The sequence below is a fragment of the Macaca fascicularis genome, chromosome 2 (genome assembly GCF_037993035.2).
Source record: "Macaca fascicularis isolate 582-1 chromosome 2, T2T-MFA8v1.1".
NCBI classification, from domain to species: domain Eukaryota; kingdom Metazoa; phylum Chordata; class Mammalia; order Primates; family Cercopithecidae; genus Macaca; species Macaca fascicularis.
This window is the reverse complement of record NC_088376.1, coordinates 55,341,477-55,362,775: the sequence shown is the minus strand read 5'-3', so window position 1 is coordinate 55,362,775 and position 21,299 is coordinate 55,341,477. Positions and strand designations below refer to the sequence as shown.

The window sequence follows — 21,299 nt, the reverse complement described above, 5'->3', positions numbered from 1 at the left end:
TTAATGTCAAAGTACCTTTTTCAACCTAACACTAATTCTTACAATCTTCTACATTTTGATGAATAAATATGAAGAGATTATTAAAGTCATTTATTACACACACACTCCAGAAATCCAAACAGTTAAATAGAAACGTGTGTTTCAAAGCAAGAGTCACCCATATATACTGCTCAGCAAACATTAAATATCTGTGACCACCCAGTTTTTCAACTTTAGCTCTTTAAGCCCTCAGAGTTTCAGCCTCCCCTGATTAATTCTCCTTTAATGAGACTTCCAAGTCTATGATATTGATTTACTACTGTCAGAATTCTCCTAGCATTTGTAGCTATGAAATAATTTCAACTTAAATTACAGAAGAATAAGAAAGGTGCCTTTTCAAGAAAAAGAACTATACACATTCTTTTCAAGGAGTAAGGAAAGGGAGAACTATTCTCAAAATTAAAGACCATACATACCAATTTTAAATATCATTATTACCTCTAAAGGTGGCTGAAAATGTATATTGACTATACTAGTGAGTTAGATGACCACTGTAACACAGACCATTTTAACACCTGCCAGTCTTGGGATTTATTTTGAAGAAAAATTTAGAGGAAAACAAATGCTATAATGTAAATGTCCATGTCATCTGGCCAGAAATGAGTACCTACACAATGTATAAATTGTTCCAGCATTTGACTGATACTTAATTTTGCTAGAAAATGGTAAGGCAACTGAAATTCTTGTCTGGGTTCAATTCATCTGGTGCAATAATCACTTTAGTACTAAAACTGAGCACTCTGAATTACAAACTTAATGAGTGAAGACTGAAAACATGCTTACCACGGGTTGTAATGGGGCACCAGGCATCATGGCATTGGCTAGTTGCATTTGCTGGGCCAACATGGCCATGTTCTTCTGCTGAATCAAGTTATTGCGTCCATTTATCTCCAACTGCGTTTTTAAATGTGGGGGTGGATGAAGATATTTGCAGTTCTCCCTGGAGCAACGGCCCTATAAAAACAAAAGCCGCAAATGTCAGCTTAAAAAAGAATAAAATCAGTGAATTATGACAAAAAATATAATGCAAACCACCCACTTGAATGTATCATGGGTTTTTCACACAATGCACTGTCCATATCATTTGATCATACATATAGAACAAGTAATGAATTCACCAGAACGTATTATCAATATGAGAGGTTGAGACATTTGAAAAAGTTTAAAAGCTTAAAAAGTTTCAATTATTTTAATAACATTAGCATTAATATTTCCAGATTCAAGTTTAAAAATCTACCAACTGCTAGGGTAATACTAAAACAGAGAATATCAAATAACGAATATCAGTCTTCTTTCATAATATCTTCCTGGTTAAATTTAATGATTTAAGAATCAAAGTTATGTAATTTATTTTCACTTGTACTGAAATCTTAGGAAATGAACTTAGAGGACTCAAGGCACATTGTATCTTCAGTAAAACACCTTTACAAGTATCTAATAACAAATAAAATTAAAATTACTACTAGGCTTTACCAGCCCATGCATTAGGAATTTACAATTAAAAAGAAGAAAACTCCCATGTGTTCCCACTCTATATAGAGATTAATAAGTATAATGAAATATTGGTGAAAAATGTGGCCTTTAACTTTTCAAAGATAAATCTAGTCTTCTCCGTTTCACAAAATCTATGAAACAATAAGAAATGGATATATTTACCCTCCAAAAATTTTTTAAAAATGGAGAAACTAAGTTGCTATAAGCCAGGAATGGTGGCGCACTACCTCTGTACTCTGTCCTCAGCACTTCATTCTAGTACCTTCCTTGAATATATACCACCCAGACCAACCTACCAATGAACATAGCCTGGACTGAAATAATGGAAAGAAATCACATGTGTTTAGTAGTAATCTTAGCACTTTGGGAGGCTGAGGCAAGAGATCCTCTGAGCCCACGAGTTTGAGACCAGCCTGGGCAAACAGTGAGAGCTCATCTCAAAAAAAAATAAAAATAAAAATAAAAAATAAAGAAAGAAAGAAAAAAACACACCCCGAAAAAACAAACCTTATTATAGGTCGGGGCATGGTGGCTCGCGCCTGTAATCCCAGCACTTTGGGAGGCCAAGGCGGGTGGATCACGAGGTCAGGAGATCAAGACCATCCTGGCCAACATGGTGAAACCCTGTCACTACTAAAAATACAAAAATTAGCCAGGCGTGGTTGTATGCGCCTATAGTCCCCGCTACTCAGGAGGCTGAGGCAGGAGAAACGCTTGAACCCAGGAGGCAGAGGTTGCAGTGAGCCAAGATCGCGCCACTGCACTCCAGCCTGGGTGACACAGCGAGACTCCATCTCAAAAAAAAAAAATTACTATAAAATAATAAGTATAAATATAACTTCCTTTAGGATAGCTCTTTTTAATACAAATATTCATTAAAGTCTATAATATGCAATATGGTGTGAGACACTCCGCCCACATTTTTTCAATATATTTTCAAATCATATCAATAGTAGCAGATCTCATCAACTACCTTGACAATGTCTTTCAGCAATAAATCTAATTAAAACTGTTTATAAACAGTACAATAAAATTTTTTTTCCTTTTTTTTTAAAATTATACTTTAAGTTCTAGGGTACATGTGCACAACGTGCAGGTTTGTTACATATGTATACTTGTGCCATGTTGGTGTGTTGCACCCATCAACTCGTCAGCACCCATCAACTCGTCATTTACATCAGGTATGACTCCCAATGCCATCCCTCCCTCCTCTCCCCTCCGCATAATGGGCCCTGGTGTGTAATGTTCCCCTTCCCGAGTCCAAATGATCTCATTGTTCAGTTCCCACCTATGAGTGAGAACATGCGGTGTTTGGTTTTCTGTTCTTGTGATAGTTTGCTGAGAATGATGGTTTCCAGCTGCATCCATGTCCCTACAAAGGACACAAGCTCATCCTTTTTTATGGCTGCATAGAGAAGCCATCATTCACATTCTAAAAAAACCAATTTAGTATAATTTAACTTTACACTATAAACTGACTCTGATGCTTATACTTATGATAAAATCTGTCATAATGCTAATTTAAATGATCAGTTTTGGCTCCTTTTGTATGAGGTTTTTAGGAATGTCTCTACACTGGGCTAGAATCATAGGATACTGCTCGTTATTTTTACAAGCTTCATGTAATACTTGAAATCAGTAGGCAGTGGAGGACAGTGGATAGCAAGGACCTTACAGGTCTCATGAGCTGGGACAGAGGCCTAGCTCTCTTACTCATCAAGTGCATGAACTGCATAAGAAGCTAATTTCTGTAAGCCTCAGGCTCTCTATCTAGTACAGAATTATTAGAAAACGTGTATCACTGCCACCACAATTTAAATTGTGTATCAAACAAAAGAAAAACAAAACATTGGTATGAAGATGATTTTTTAAACATCTATTAGTTATGGCTATTGGTATGCTCATAAAGTAATATATATATTAAACTTATTCCATATAAAATCACCATACTTGATGTATGTTGGGATCAGGAGTGCGTTATCAGCTTAAAAGCATCTTGATACAAAACAACCAAAAACAACCTTAGATTCCCAAGATAAACCACAGAGTAGGACTGGCAAAAATAAATAACTCCTGGATGGCATATGATCTAATTTCAGGGATATTTAGTTGAAGTCTCCTAGAAAAAGCCTGCTTTTTCAGTACAAAGAATAATTTGGCTGTAAGAGAAATTCTTGTTCTCAATATCTCCGCATCATATTTCTTAGTAAAACTGGATTTCTTTAAATGCAGATAAGCGAGGTTATGGTCACCACGAGAATTCACTTCCCATCAATTCACTCACGTCAGTTTCTATAGTTCTGTAAATAGAGCACAGATAGCCCTGAGCCATGAACCTGACCTTCCAACACTAACTCTGGGCTTCCTAAGCACTTCATTCCAGTACTTTCCTTGAATACACACCACCCAGACCATCCTGCCAATGAACATAGCCTGGACGGAAATAGTGGAAAGAAATCACATGAGTTTGGTATACATTCTGCATCAGTGCATCTCAAAAATTTTACAAGGAGCTCAGACTTCTGATTTTCATTCTGAATATATGACATCTACTCAGGAAAAATGCTGTTCTCCTACATTTCTTATCTATGGTAACTTTCTCTGCCCACCTTGATTTGATTGTGTTGAGCCCCTCACTTTCAAAAAGCTGTGTTCCTAAGAATCAACTGATATTTGGTGAAAAAGTATATAGACTACCAAGACTCTCCCACCAAGGGCTGTGACCATAGGTTTGAGGGCCCAGAAATTAACATTTTAACAAATATTCCAGGTGATTCTGATATAGCAGAAAACACTACAAAATACAATTGTGCAACGCCAGATAAATTTTCATTTGACGTGTGGAAAAAATAACAGAATAATGTCTGCAATGATACTAGATAAACTCGGCTTCTTAGGAAGTTTAAAACATGTTTAATGCTGACTCTTCTGCTGAATGATTATAGTTTGACAGATAAAAAGGTCAAAAATAAGTTAGAATAAACATTCTCCATTAGAATTACCTAAAACCACCAGGAACATACCTTCCTTTGAGAGTTAAGGTAAATACTACGTTGGTATGTTGCCAGCTTCATCCATCTCAGCCCTCAGTAGCATTACACCTCAATAAACATTCACAGAATAAATGAATGTTCATTTCTTACTAAATGCCTCAAGATGAATTGTATTCTAACTCTATTCTAGAGACAATGGAGATAATAGAAAAAAACTAAGTATGATACCAAATCTTCTGAGTTGTACTGACCTAATGATGCTTTTATTAAGAGGTCAGTCATTTAAATAATACATGATAAAGCTAGCCACAATAAAAGAAGAAAAGGAAACAGAAGGAGGTTTGTAAATTTCACCAGGGACAAAAGGAGCTTTGTATAGACATTCAATATTTCTGGCATCCTAAAATCTATACAATGACAATACATTTTAAAAGTCTAAAAACAGAAATTCATCAGTATCTAAAATTCACATATACAGACTTCTATATTGGAGCTATTACTCTAAATCATTTAGAGATTTCACTTCAAGATACATTAAATTGGGCTGCTAGGTTAATGGGAAATATAAATATAAAAGATCTTTGTCTTCAGTTTTGATAGGTACAGGTAGCTCCAACTATTGAGATAACTGTGTAATTTTATCAAATATAGCTTTGTTCAAATTGTAGCTATGTAACTTATTTGCTGTGTGACCTTGTGGAAGTTAGTGAAATTCTCTGAGTGGTCACATCTTTTCTATATAATAGTAACGATAACATCTCATTGGTGATGTATGAAGATTAGTAAGTAACAGGCCATCCTCACAAATGGCGCCTGGCATAATAGGCAGTCAATAAATATTAGTTATTTTCCTCTCTTTTCTTAAGTTCTCAAGCTAGTAACAAGTAGCAGTTGCTCAATTTAGCAGTGTATCTATTAAAAGCTCTAAAAATAATACAGGTAGCAAAACCCAGTGACAATGCATATCAATCACCAATAATGTAATAAAAGCTTGGCTCTTAATCATCATGTATTTGCCACATCCACCAAGAAAAAGTGTCATTCTAACATATTTTTTATAATGTTATATTTCTGTGCCTTGCTTTTGTTGATTACACTGAAATCTTACTTTTGGAGAGCTGTCCAGCTGACTAGCAGAACACTCTATAGAGCCTACATAGTATTAGGTTGGGAAAAAGTAATTGTGGTTTTTGCCATTAATGGCAAAACTTTTGCCCCAGCCTAATAGATCCCTTAGGCTCCATTCAAGGAGTCTCTTAAAATAGAATTAATCCAACAAAGATTCCAAAGACATCATAGCAATACACGCAGTATATATTTTAACGGAAAGAAGGAAAGTTAATAAAATATTGGTCTACACCAAGTTCACTTTTTGTAATATTTTTTCTCCACTTTTCAATTAAAAGTAATCTGTCCAAAAAAGGCAAAATTTGCCCCTTGTAGTCTTAAAAACCTGTATGAGACCAATGAGACCAATAATCGTCATTCAATAAATATATTCATCAAGTAACTTCTGAAGTTGTAAGTTGTTCAGTTGTGAATTTAAGAATTGTCTCATTAGTCTTTCAAACTGCTATAAATATTTTTGTGGCTATAATAAAGGAAAATACACATTTAGATTGTTTAATCCTCCAAATAAACGTATGGTTCATTTATCAGCATTACAGTTTAATAAAGCATACTTTTACATTACATATGTACAAATATAGTATATAAACTGCATACGTAATATATATAGTAAGATATAAACTATAAAATATAATGGAAGCTAGGTAATTAATAGTCAAAATAAGAATAAAACTGAATGAAACTAGAGGTGGTAAGTTAGAAATATGAGAAGCTATTTCTTAGCTATGTGTAATGCATTTACGAACTAGCTAATCGAAAACAAAACGATTAGAAGTTGGTTGGACTTAATAAAGCAAAAAATATCAAAATCCTAAATGAAAACTAATTTTCCATTTTTAATTATACTTCTACTTAAAATAAAAGGAATATTATGATTTGTGGAGTCAGAGTCTAAAGACACATGTTATTAAGCAGCCAAATGGTAACTATGTGGCAGGATTACAATTACCAAGTTCTATTTAAGTAGACTCTGGAAATAAAGGAGCAATGGGAAAAGTACAGGGCTACTAGCTTATATTCATAAGTCTTTCCCAATTTTCATTATGGTTTTCTGGTAAGACTGTTCAAGCTATAATCATTTATTTCAACTGTTAAAACCAAGATTTCTTTTTGGGATAGCTGATATTTGCAAATGTTTTTGAAGTACTTTCTGGGTATTCATTGCTCAGATATTGCCCAGAAACTCTGGCTAACAAGTTTGATAGTTAGTTATTGAAAATTCTTACCATTTTTTTTTCAGCTATCTCAGAAAATATCTCAGAAAATTTTTGCCAAAAATAATAACATTGGCAGTCAAGCCACACTATTTCACACTTGCAAAAAATGTTTTTTATGGCTCTGCCATGGTTATCAATTCTAATGCTTAGGTGAATAAACAACACACACACACACACACACACACACACACACACACACACATACACATGTATATAAAATATTTATTTAAAAATTACAATTATCTAATGTTAGAAATTTTATGGCAGCCTATAAGGTGAATGATTTTAAGAGAAAATTTTATTTCACATACATACAAATGTGCATGCACACATATATACTTCAGGGTTTTGTTTTCACTTTGGTAGGTATGAGTTTGATTCTAAGAATCACAGTTTACTGGCTTTTGCAAGTACTAAAAATAACTGCCATCTAACACAAAGTATATTGTTGCTCTTAAATGTATATTTCCTGATAACTCACTTGTTTCCATAAAGGACTTGGGTTAGCTTACAAGAGCACATACATCCTAAAAAGATGTTCACAATTTCTCAACCTCAGCACTACTGACATTTTGGGCTAGATATATTTTTGTTGTGGGAGCGGTCCTGTACATCGTACTATGTTTAGCAGCATCCTTAACTTACAACCACTAAATGTCTATGTTACCCCAACCCTCAGTTCTGATAAACCAAAATGTCTCCAGATATTGATAAATGTCTTGGTGGGGAGGAGGGAGGGCAGCATCATCCTTTGTTGAGAGCCAGCCACCACTTTACACCTAATGGAATTTTAAATTCTCAAATATTCATGACTCTTTAACCTATGTAAGTCAATAGTTTTTATTACATAATTATCCGTGTTTAATATCATAGCACCCTTGTACTTATTTCACAGTTTTACCATTTTTAAAGGCAAGAAACTATTCTTAAACCAAACACAACTTCTACTGTTTTGATTTCCTCGTTGGTCTTTCAGTTTAACACCAGCAACAAATGCCTAGCATCCCCACAGAAGGTGAAAAAATGAGGTAGTTCTCTTATTTTACTAGGCAAGCAATCTCTAGTCTTCTAAATTAAAGTAGATATAGCAATCCTAATCAATATTTAAAGCTTAACTTTCTAGATGTAAATTGCTATTTATTCATCCAGTCAGCATAATAGCAAATGCATGGAGCTCAATTCAACCCCAAGAGCTGGGAGATTTTTTTCGTATCAGTTAAACAAACTAAAAAAAATTATGAACATATTTCCATTGAAATAGTCCTAATTTCTTTCAATTACTTTACCACAGATATAAAACATGTTTTCAAATGAAACACAATATAAAGCAAATTTAGATTTTTTCCCTTTCCTGGTCCCATAAAAAGTTCACACACACACACACACACACACACACACACACACACACAGTGGCTTAACAATTGTTGAGACTGCCAATAAAAGAAAGAAAAATACACACATACACATACACACACAACCTACTGAGTTCAAATTTGTAACTTTACCATGGCCTGAAAGAATATAAAATAATGTAATAGATTCTTTTTAATAGGCACTAAACATTTCTCATCAATGCATAATCTAATCTCAAATGGGATTTTAGGTTAGACTTTTCTAGCTAAACAGCCCTCTCGAGTATTCAATGGCTGTTCTAGGCACTATTTTGTAGAATATTCCTAAGTCTAATGATGAAGATTCTTGGATATTGAAACCAATAGCGACATTTACGTATCCCAAAATATCCTCACTATTGACGCAATACCAACACACCCCCACTCAAACACTGGGATATTATGACTTTTTTTTTTTTTCCCAGAGAACCTAAGAACTTTAATTGCACAATTCCCATTAATCATCTTGAAAATGGCATAACTGAAACGCTACACCTCTAGAGACTGTTATGTAATGCATGAGAGTCAAAGTAGCTGCCACTGAGAGGGTTGAGAAAGTGAAAAAGGCAACAAATCACACACACATTCTTGTGACAAAAAATACCACTTTTTTTTCTCCAGCAGCTTTTGCCTGTGAGAAATCAGATACACATACAACTGTTGCTGTTGCAGTTATATCGGCACACAATTTTAGCTGATAGTCATTTGAAGAAATCTTAATCTCCTCAGAGTGTGCCTATAAGGCTCTTCTATGTAGAGTGGCTTGTGATGGGATGCTGTAAGAAGAAAGTCTCACTTTTTTCTCATACCTATGGCCTCCTCTATCCCAGAGAATCGTAGAAAAGTGTATCACCACTGCTGAGGTTAATGCTATGCAGGGCTTAACTGCACCTATTGTCTGCCACTATTCCATAGTCTTCATAGGCTCCAAAGACAGATCTGACCACCATCCCTGAGCCAAACCAGAGTCTCTATGACCTTGTGAAAGCCCAGTGACATTTGGTAGGTGCCAGCATCATTAAACAGTCCAACATTTGCTGGCTGCTTTTTTATAGCATCATGAAACTGGAAATGCCAGATCACTATGTTTCTATTATTTTTAAATTGCTTCATTATTTTTTCGGTACAGCAACAATCAGATTTCTAAACTGTTTGTAGCTGAAACACTTCTGAAGTTTTATGACATCCAAATCAGACACTTTTCAATCTTGGCTAATAATTAAAAGCCCTAACATTTACATAATTAATTTTAGCACTCTATGTGTAAAGCATGCCTTTCAGTGGAGAAACACAAAATGTGTTATAAATATTATCCAATTTATCATTGTACCATTACTAGGTGGATTTAAGTATGACAGTCTCTATTAAATTTCCAGAGCTTTCCTGAGGATAAAACGGAGGTAAACGTCTTAAGTCAAATGCATCCAATTTTTCTTCTAACAATCTCTTGAAAGACTTGTTTAAGCAGTTCTTTACAGACTGCTTAAACAATCTAGTTTAAGACTAGTTCCTAGTACGTTTACAAAGCAAAACTTCTCCATCTTTAAATCTCTCCTTCTCTCCATGAAGTACTGACTAAAAACCAAAAGGTATATTTTTATTATAACACAGGAATAATAACACTTACATAGTGCTTCCTATATTCCAGGTACTGTTTTCAAAACTTTACCAATGTTAATTCCCTTAATCCTCTCTCAATGTTACTGGGAAGGGTTGTTTGTAACATTTCAATTTTTCTAAACACTGAAGTACTGACAAAACAAGTGACTGAAACCAGGCAGTTTAACTACAAAGTAGGTGCTCCTAATCATTACCGTAGGGATATGTATTTGTACCAAATGTATCCCACTTGATCATCTGTAAATGTGTTTTGTTTTTGTTTAATCGTTGACTGCTAACACTAGAAACAGATGACTCTAGGTCAGAACCTAATAGAAGTCTTCAACCCTTTTGAGTTCTGCAAAGGAAAAGATATTTCATAATGTAAGCAACTGAATTTGGAGAAGACTAATCCACATAGCATTTCCAAAGTGTAATGGGAAAAATTTAGATGCTTTTGTAAATTTCAATTTACTTGCCATTTTTTTTTCCCTCAGAGGAACCTGTCTTACAGGATCAACAATATTTTTAAGCAATGGAACACAAAAGAAGTTAAAATATTGCTTCACATTATCCACTTCAATAAGAAACCTAGTGAAACAAGAGGTTCTTGGATTATCTATATATTTCACTGACATGCCTCTTCAATTTGGATATAACACAAATAATGAAAAATTTATTATATATAGTTATATATTATATTTAGATATAAAACAATTTAAAAACTATTATATAATGAAAAAGTTATATATCTTTGTGTGTGTATATATACATATATATATGTACACAGACACACACATAAAATTAAAGATATAAAGTTATAGTAATATAGGAAGGTATGTTTTAAGGGGCAAGTCTTTATTGAGAAATATAAAAGTAACTAAAGGAAATCAGAGAGGAAAAACATTTTGGTAAAGTCAGCTTGAGAATAATAACATCATTACTTAGTATTTATATGAGGCATTTGTTGTATTTGTACCTGCTAGATCCCACATATCCCTACAAGTAAAGGAAAGTAAATCCTGTTTTTACATCTCTAAAGTGATAATACTTATTTAGTCATGATAAATTTCAAAGTATAATATTATGTAATATGTTTCCAACAACCTATGTCAATATTTCCACTGTAACTCTTCCACTGAAGTCTACTCAGCCTCCTAGATGGGACAGCATATATTAAGCATATAATCAGTGCTTAAATAATTTTCTAAACTGTAACAGATGTCTAAAATTTTGGCTGCCATTTACATACAGAAATTACTACATATTACACTGCTCTGCATTGTCTTTGCCAAATGCAAAGACCCTTTCTTTTTCCTAATTTTTCATTGGCACTCCTTTGTAAGCCTGTGGGATTCCCTAACTGAAAAACAAATATTGTCACTTTCTGACCTTACAAATTCTGCCTCAAGTCCTGCTATTAAATGCTACTGCTTCACATAAACAATGACAGAGCACGAAGAAAAGGTGAGGCAATAAAGGTCCTCACTACTGCTGACCACAGTCTCCTTCAGACAGATCAACTTTGTACTTGAACAAAATGTGCTCAATGACACTGGCTCTGTCCCCATGGGGAAAACACTCCCCTCCCTGCCCCACCCCCCTGCCTATGACAATTTGCTAAAATTGTGCACTGCCATCAGCTCTCTCAGACTTGAGGCAGCAGCGAGGGGAAAGACAATTGGCTCATGAGCCCAAAACATGTTTCTATTGGATGCTGACTGCAGCAGCATAAGCAGTAAGGGCAAAGAAAATCTCTTGAGGCAAAAAAAAAAAAAAAAAAAAAAAAAAAAAAGCAGTATCACAACACCAGGTTATCTGAGCCTGTCTCCTCCTGGGCACTCCACCCCCATACCTAGAGAATTCCACTGGTTTTCTAGGGCAGTTCCCCAAATATCTAAAGTAACACTCAACAAACTACCTAAAAATTACCACTGAGAATAAAATAGAAAAGTCTCAGAATTTTTAGAAACATTTCACATACAGTATGTGTCTAGTATCCTTGAATAGATTTTCAGAAAAAGATCCATAGTAACAATAAACATACAAATAAATAAAAATAGATAACTATAAATTATGGAACTTGTACCAGGTATCTACAGATGAGTCTATATGGCAAAGGGTATTGAAGCCATCACATTAAGCATAACTACTTGAAAGAGCTTAGTCATCACACGGTGCTCTGTTCTAAATGGCAATCAGAAGCTGTAGCGCATATTCTTAAGTGCTTAGTTAAGATGAAAAGTATGGAGATGTTGGGCCTCACAGGAGCGTTAGCCATGGCAACACAGCTTTTTTTTTTTTTTTTAAACAATCCAGAATGTGAACGAGAGAGGGAAAAGCACAGACCGTTGTCACATGGTTTTTTTTTTTTTTTCTTGCTATCATACCAACAACATTTAGGCTGAAAGCCCGGATCTGCTAAACACTCTGCTTGGGTGCATTAAAGTCAATCAAGGAATATATCTGTGATTTCTACACTCTCTACCTGTGCTGAAAGCAGGTGACTTTTATTAGAAATAGTTGTTGTATCTTCCTTTGTATTTTGTACATGTTCCTCTGCTAATACTGGGCGCTGTTTGCACATCTTCCTTCCCTGGTGACAGTCTCCAGAAGGAGGTTCATGCCCACAGCCTGTATCAGGCCAAGAAAATCCCGTAGGTGTTTACCAAGTGAATGAGTCCTGACAATATTTCAGAATATAGGATATTCTGTCCAATAAGACAATTCTCAAATATTCCTTTTGCATCTTCTTCAGGGTCCATAAACTGACATACAATAGCCCCATTTTTTTCTTCATTCAAATATATTTTTCTCTCCCCTAGTCTTCTACCATTTACTCCTTTTCTCAGTTAACTGTTTATTACTGTTATCCAAGTATGAATTTGTGGCTCTGCTCCCACCTAAGTAAGAAATATGGTCACCTGTTGGATGTATCTGTATCCTAAGCTTGTAAGCTTCTCATATACACAAGCATTAGAGGTAAGCACAGAGAAACAGTCCCAGGAGTTGACACAGAAAGAGCAATACAGTTCCAGCTCAATGGTTAAAAATCACATGAACTGAAATCAGAAAGTTGCTTGTTCAAGTCCCAATTTTGATATTTATGAGTAGTGAGACTTTGGGTTAATTATTCAACCTCACTGAATTGTAACTTCCTCTTCTACAAAAATGAAGATAAGAATACCAGGCTGGGGATGATGTGAATATTAAATGGGGGAATATATACAGGGACCTCAATTATGGTCTGGTACTCAGAAAATGAAAATGACCAGGCTGCTCTCACTCTCCTAGCACATTCTCTACCTTGCAACCCCTGGTTCCTATCACCCACGTCAATTTCTCCAGAGATGCTTGAAAGCATCCTTTTCTCCTGTTCCTTCAACATTCCTTTTGTCAGAGTTTGCCAGCTCACCATCAAGTTAAAACCTCCTTTAATGAACTAACCCAAGAAAGCCTCTAGTAAATCTCCTTTAATGAATTAACCCAAATGAAGCCTCTAGTGAATCTCTTTTAATTAACCCAAACGAAGCCTCTTTCACTGGACTATAGTATAGTTCAGTGCAACGAAAGAACACATATCCAGGAATCAATGAGACCTGTGTTCATTGTAGCTCTCTCACCCGCTAGCTACATGCCCTTATGCAGGTACTAAAAACTCCATGTGTAAGCCGTACTTTCACTTGGGAAATTGTGTCCAAGGAACAGTAGCTCCTAGAGTAGCTGTGACAAAGCTTTCCTCAGGCCAAAGTAAGAATCAACTCATGCTCATTTCACTTACCATTAAGAAACTTGGCATCTATTTTTAAAAGGAGTTGATATTAAAAGTAAATCACTTTAATAGGTTACATTTGATTATGAGAAGTGACCCTTTTCAAATGTCACTTACTAAGGAAATTTTCTTTCATTTTCCCTCCCTTCCTCCTTCCCTTCTTTTCTTGCAAAGTAGAATAAACTCACAGTAGTGAATTCAGCACCTGCCAAGCTATATTGTAGGTAATTTCTACAAGTCTGTCTACTGTTCTTGATTAGGAATTATATATTTTGGCAACCTAAGCATTTTAAATAAATGTTTGTAGAATGAATAAGAGACAGAAGGGCATTTCTGGGTGTCCCACCTATCACATCACTTGACAATACTGTAAAGCTTAGTAACCAGTCCTTGACCATGACTGTATATTATAAAAAATAATTCCTACATCCAGCCTCCACTCCCAGAAATTCTTATTTAGATAGTTTTGGCTGGGTCCCAGGCATAAGTGTATTTTAAAGGCTCCCCAGATGATTCTAATGACGGCTACTCTGAAGACCACAGGTTGGTTTACATATACTAATATACATTCTCATTTACCAACCACAACCTTTTCCAGAGTTTTTTTAAACTTTGTTTTTGCCAGTGACTTCAAGATAACTGCTAATGTTATCTGACTGTCAGTTAACTGATACTTCTGTTTTTAAATTATCCCTTTTCCAAACAGCTCATTTCATATACACTGGGGAAAACAGCACTCAAGTGCAATGGATGGCATAAAAAGCTACTGTCCTTTGTTCCTTTGGGCATATAATCCTGGACAGGGTCTCAGGACCAGCAACACCTGCATAATCACAGGGTTATTTCTAAACAAGTCGTTCACAAGAAAGAAAAGATTTCAAGGGAAGAGGGGGGATAAGAGATCCACAATATCAATGTACCCTTAAGAGCCCTTATTCTTTTAAAAATATACTCAACATACATAGTACACTTAAGAAAGAGTGCATTATCAGTGTTATTTACAGCAAATTAGATAAGTAATAATAGATTCTATACAATTTAGTTTTCTTATCACCCATCGAGGGCTAGAGGTCTTAGGCAGTTCCTATGTTAACCAGACAATATTGCTTTTACAACTCCATTTTAAGTTGCCTAAGCTCAAGTTAAAAATTTCATAGCTACAGTAAATGTTTATAAAAGTAAAGTGGCATATTATAAATTTTCAAGTAAGGAGATAAGATGTCTCAACAGGACTGCTGCTGTTTGTTTAGGAAGACAATTAGTACTATCAGTAGAATCCTCTCCTCAGTGGCCTGTTCAAAAGTAATTACAATGTCTACCATTAACTCTCACAATAACATGTAGCATTTACCCTCATGGCAATCCCATGAGGTATTCTTATTAGCCTCATATTACAAATCAGGCAACTGCAGTTCCCAGAGGTTAAATGTCTCATGTAAGGTCCCAACAATATTAAGTTATGAAGTTAGGAAGTACTAGTAATGTCAGGGTCAGCATGCATTCCACCATTTGGTAGCCAGAATGAAAGTGGCCTACATAATCTAGGGATTGAAGGAAAACTTTGTCATTCCTGCTTGTTTTCAGATAAAACAAATGATTTCACTACAATAGAGATGGAAAATGAAAACTGATAATGTGTTTCTCCCATTAGAAGTCATCAAAAATTAAACAAGAATGGCTGGACGCAGCGGCTCATGCCTGTAATCCCAGTACTTTGGGAGGCCGAGATGGGAGGGTCACTTCAGCTCAGACGCTTGAGACTACATAGTGAGACCCCATGTCTACCAGAAACAGAAAAAAATTAGGCAGATGTGGTGGCACACATCTGTGGTCCCAGCTACCTGGGAGAACTGCTTGAGCCCAGGAAGTTGAGGCTGCAGTGAGCACTACTGTACTCCTGCCTGGGTGACAGAGCAAGAGCCTGTCTCAGAAAGAAAAAAAAAAAATTTAATTAAATAAGCAATCTCTTTTGTTTTTCTTAGAATAATACCAGAGTATACCTACTTTCTGAAATTGTTGTAGAAGAGCTAGATATCTAGGTCAGAAATACAGTATGTGTAGACACAGATGCAAAAGAGAAAGCAGAACAATTAATTCATTGTCTTCTAAGCTAGGAGAAAAAAGGTAATAATGGATGAGACAAAAGAAACAGGAGGAGGGGGAGGGAAGGAAGAAGGAAGAAGAACGATGAAGGAATAAAGAAGAAGGAAGGAAGGAAGAAGGAGGCAAGGCAAGGCAAGGCAGGCAGAAGTGGTCTCACCTTGAATATATTTTACACCAAATTTCAGAATAGCTCATTTGTATATTTATTCACCTACTGTATGATGAGACTTCTCATGTGCATTGTGCTATGGGACAGTGGAAACACAAAATGAACTAGAAACTTATCCTAAGAAAGGAAACAAGGCATGCGTATAAATAGCTATTAATAGAATATAAGGCTATAGGGCAAATAGTGTCACAAAAGACATTCAGATAGAGTTCTAGTAATTTTTAAAGACAAGGGGACTATTTCCATTTAGAAGTATCAGATAATAGCTTCAAAAAAGAAGCTAAATTCATACATGAAGAGTTGGAAAAGATATCTAGGTAGAGGAAATATACATTGGGGCATCAGTGACAAGTAATAAATCTGTAATAAGAGCAGTGGGAAACAAGTTTGAAAAGGGACCTAGAAAAGTCTAGTTTGTGGAAGGTTTCAAGTACTGTATTAAAGATTGTCTACTTCCTTTTGTAAGCCAGAAAGAGCCACTGAATGGGGTGGAAAGGAAATTAGCAAAGCTGTACTTCACGAATTCCTCAGACAAGAATGTAAGAGGGCTTGAAGAGGCTAAGAGCCTGGAAAGGGGAGACCAATTAAGTAATTACGTTAACAGTCCAGGCAAGAGGTAACACAGACTTTACCATTCTCCAGATAATAATCCCAGACCCATCTTTCATAATCTCCCACTTTACTCCTTTTCTAATGCATACTAACACACATACACTCCATATTTTTGCTTCATTTGATTCTACTAGGAGTTGATAATTTTAATGTATGTTTTTTGAATGTGACATATTCAGCCATAATATTTAAAAACAATAATTTACTATGCACCCTAAAAGAATCCTAACCTATCCTGAATTCAAACATGAAAGGTCTTTTTTTTTAATTAAAAAAATTGTGCTACACTAATATATTACATGCACTAACATAAAGAGAAAGAATGAGTAGATGGGTCTAACAACTGTTCTGAAACTGTTTCAAAAATCATAATTGTATGACTAAGTTCTGTGTTATCCAAATAGGGCTCAGTCTCTACATGCAACTATTTTTGCCTGTTTCCAAACTTATGCATATCTTGTTTCATAGCACTTACCCATAATTCAAAACAATGTCAAACTTCATTTTTAAAATGTGGCTCTGAATTTACAATACATTTCTTTTGTACTATAGTTGGGCAACTGTTTTTGGTTTGATTTTTTAAAAATAAATTGTGAAAAATTATAAATGAATAAATTGTGGTTTGAAAAGACTATTTAGCAAGTGAATTTGTTTTAAATAATAATTTCTGAAAGAGTAGAAAATTGGCTGACAATAAAATGAACCAATTACACAAAGTAGAATTTCTTCTAAAACCAGTATTCCACATTACAGACTACTGGGTTTTGCTACAGTTTACTGGCTTATGGTGGGGGGAAGGTTCCTCCCCTTGTGTGAATTGGTAAAAGCATTGGAGCTCACATAACACAGTAGGAAAATATTTATATTAGTCAATAGGGTTATTTTAAGGAAATATTAAAGAAGATTACTGTGAAAGGACCAAGAAATACTTTAAATAGGTTCAAGTAAAGTTTACAGATTATCAGTGCTTTATTATTTATGCTTAAAACATAGATAAAGAAAATGTGGCACATATATACCATGGAATACTATGCAGTCATAAAAAAGGATGAGTTCATGTCCTTTGCAGGGACATGGATGAAGCTGGAAATCATCATCCTCAGCAAACTAACACAAGAACAGAAAACCAAACACCGCATATTCTCACTTGTAAGTAGGAGTTGAACAATCAGAACACATGGACACAGGGAGGGGAAAATCGCACACCAGGGCCTGTCAGGGGGAGTGGGTCTAGCAGAGGAATAGCATTAGGAGAAATACCTAATGTATGTGACGGGTTAATGGGTGCAGCAAACCACCATGGCATGTGTATATCTATGTAACAAACCTGCACATTCTGCACATGTTATCCCAGAACTTAAAGTATAATAATAATTTTAAAAAAACATATTCTCAATCATTTGAAACCTAGCAGGTCTTAGAATGGAATGCCAATGTTCTTATCTCCAAGATTTTTTTAAGCTGGAGAAACTTTCAGATTAGACAATACATATTAGTAGTATATCACATCCTATTACATGTGCCAACAGCACAGAATTACTATATTTTCTCTTTGTATTCTCCTGCCAGCTTACTACTTCCCACTTCCCATCAGTATATTTCTGTCATTTTTTCCTTTTGTTGTTCTGCCAATGTTACACTTAGGAACATGCTATACCTCCGTGAGTTTTTCTTTAATATATTTCCATGGGTTCATCATGGAAAAGAAATTGTTAATTCATACAGACCATTTCTTGTACTTCATTTATCCTAAATACTATTCAAGCAATTGAAAAGATGGTTCATTACAATAAACAGGTAATCCCAAACTTTTTTGAGAATCTTAATTTATCTCTCCCTGTTACCTGACAACCTACCAAAAAACAAAACAAAGACAGACAAAAAACAGAAGAAAAGGTAGAATAGGGTCAAGGTAGGGCAGCAATAAAGCTTAATACAGGATATATTACAGAAAATAGATGACTGTTAATATGAAGTGTGCTGTGAAACCAGGGTGGAAAAAAACGCAGAGGAATGACAAACTAGGAGTGGAGCGCTTTCAAAAGCATATTCAATTAACCTGAAATGATGATATGAGTTAAGTGTACTAACTACATTATGCCAACGAGGGAATTAAAGCTCAGAGAGGCTAAATGACCTGCCTAAGATCACACAGTAGCCAATCAGGTCTGATATCGAGTCTGAGGATTATGTCTTCTATAACAGTGGTCCCCAACCTTTTTGGCACCAGGGATCAGCCTCATGGAAGACAGTTCTTCCCTGGACTGGTGGTGGTGGAGTGGGGAATGGTTTTGGGATGATTCACGTGCATTACATTTATTACGTACTTTATTTCTACTATTATTACATTGTAATATATAATAAAATAATTATAACACTCACCATAGAGTAGAATCAGTGGGAGCCCTGAGCTTGTTTTCCTGCAACTAGATGGTCCTATCTGGGGGTGACAGAAGACAGTGACTGATCATCAGGCATCAGATTCTCATAAAGTATCTCCAACCTATATCCCTCGCATGCACACTTCACAATAGGGTTCACGCTCCTATGAGAATCCAACGCCGCCGTCACTGATATAATAGGAGGCAGAACTCAGGTGGTAATGCCAGCAATGGGGAACAGCTGTAAATAGAGATGAGGCTTCATCCACTCACTGCCACTCACCTCCTGCTGTGCGGTCCAGGGTTGGGGAACCCTGCTCTGTAACACAGCTGACTTCACAGGAATTAAAAAAGCCACGAGGGCCTGATAGGTAAAATGGCAGTAACTACAACTACACAGGTGGGAACATTCCAGCTAGGCAACAGACAGTAGCTAAAGCAATCTGGTTGGGGTAAAGGCTTTGTTCAGGGGAGGTTAAGAGTTAACGCAAGAGTTAAGCGAAAGTAACGTCAATGCCAGGTTAAGAACTCTACAACATAAGCAAAGATAATCCATCCATCAAATGCTCTTGGGGAGGCCTACTTGGATTTTAGGAAGATACTCCTTAGTGAAGATGACCTAAGGATACAGAAAGCCTGCACTCATTAAAAGAATTCAAGAGTAATGACTGATTGTCTGGTTATACAGGACCTAACAATCCAAGACAAAACAGCTGCCTAAATTGTTCAAGTAGGATAGCAAGGTAAGCTGGCACACAAATGTCTTCTGGGAAATACAGCACCAAAATGGTTGAGAAGAAAAAACAGACAAACATTAATTAGGACTATCATTTGATAAACAGCGTAACAGTTGGCCTGCATCTGAACAAAATTTTAAAATAATTTATGCTACAAAATAATGAAAATGTACTAGTCACTCCATTAACCTTGAAGCAATAACATATCTGCTATGAAATCTTAAACTTGAAAAATATTTCTTACAGGATAAAAACTACTTATCCATATTTTTGTTTTATACACTGCGAATATAATAATTAAATAAAAGCTGAAGGCTGGGCGTGGTGGCTCACGCCTGTAATGCCAGCACTTTAGGAGGCCAAGGCGGGTGGATCACGAGGTCAGGGGATCAAGACCATCCCAGCCAACATGGTAAAACCCGTCTCTACTAAAATACAAACAAAAATTAGCCTGGCGTGGTAGTGCATGTTTATGGTCCCAGCTACTCGGGAGGCTGAGGCAGGGGAATCACTTGAACCTGGGAGATGGAGATTGCAGTGAGCCGACATCGCTCCACTGTACTCCGCCCTGGCGATAGAGCGAGGCTCCCTCTTGCGGGGGAAAGAAATTAACTATGGATGATGAAGGGAGAAAATTACCATTTATTGTTTATGCTCTTCCAAAAGAGTAGTGGACATAATACCCATCTAAAGGTCCCCCAGAGTCAGGATTCATCTGACACTTGTGCCTGTTTATTTTCTGTATAGTAATTGTGATGCCTGTAATCATGTTGCTTATTTATGTGTTTATTTATCGACTAATTCCTGCACTAGGGAATACGGTCCGTGAGGGCAGGGGCTCTGTTTCACCTAGCTTGGAGTGTGCCACAGAGCGCTGAATAAAGGAGAGACTAAATCTCACATAATTGTGTCAAGGATTCTATAGCACCAGTACTGTTACTCCCCACTTTGCTGACAAGGATTCAGACATCCTGTGAAATTAAATAATTTGTACAAGGTCACAGAACAATTAAGGTGTCGGAGACATCTGCATGATGCGTATGTACCATATAAACAGATTTGGCAGGCTATATTCAGAACTAAAACAGTGTCAAACTGAAATTCAAATAGCTAGTGGTGTTTAAAAATGCAGCAATTAAGCAAACAGTCTGTGGAAGACTCTTCTCACTGTATATAAATATAGTCAGACAGACTTCTTATAGCTTTCATCACAGTACACATTTAGTTAAAATATGTATTTCACACTAATTGACTATGACTATTTTGCAAATTATAAACAATGTTATCTGTTACTCTTTGGAAAAATTTGGTTTTGCCCTCAAAATATTACTGCTGTCTCAGTGATTCTCACTTTGGATGAAATTGTGAAGAAAATCTATCCAACAATCTTGGTTTTTAAAATGGTAGGTTCGTTTTAGAAAACCATGTAGGATGAACTGAATGTCAGTGATAAAAATAGATTTATAACTAAATTGGTTACTCTCAATAACTGCTGGAACAGCTTAATAAATTAGACACTATTTTTCCAGTATAGTTCACAGAAAAAAATTATTTAAAATAATTTCATATCTCCTACTAAAAGTGATAAAGAAATTACCTTTGAGAAAACAATTTCTACAAAGAACTAGTAAACTACATAATACTAAAATTCACTGTGCCAACTA

The 21,299-nt window shown here is 35.7% G+C and overlaps 1 protein-coding gene across 50 annotated transcripts in view; it reads right to left on the bottom strand.

Annotated features, from left to right (window-relative positions):
* MBNL1 (muscleblind like splicing regulator 1) overlaps positions 1-21,299 on the bottom strand; it is a 222,522-nt gene that overhangs the window by 49,154 nt on the left and 152,069 nt on the right. For 49 of the 50 annotated variants that reach the window (XR_001488518.3, XR_012430804.1, XR_012430805.1 and 46 more), the window contains one exon: positions 823-993. Coding sequence is in view for 46 of the 50 variants with exons in the window: in XM_005546132.4 (XP_005546189.1) it covers positions 823-993 (171 nt within the window). In the remaining 4 variants the exon portion in view is untranslated. Of the gene's footprint in view, positions 1-822; positions 994-18,899; positions 18,958-21,299 lie in introns of all 50 variants that reach the window. The other variant, XM_074031285.1, reaches the window with a different exon arrangement.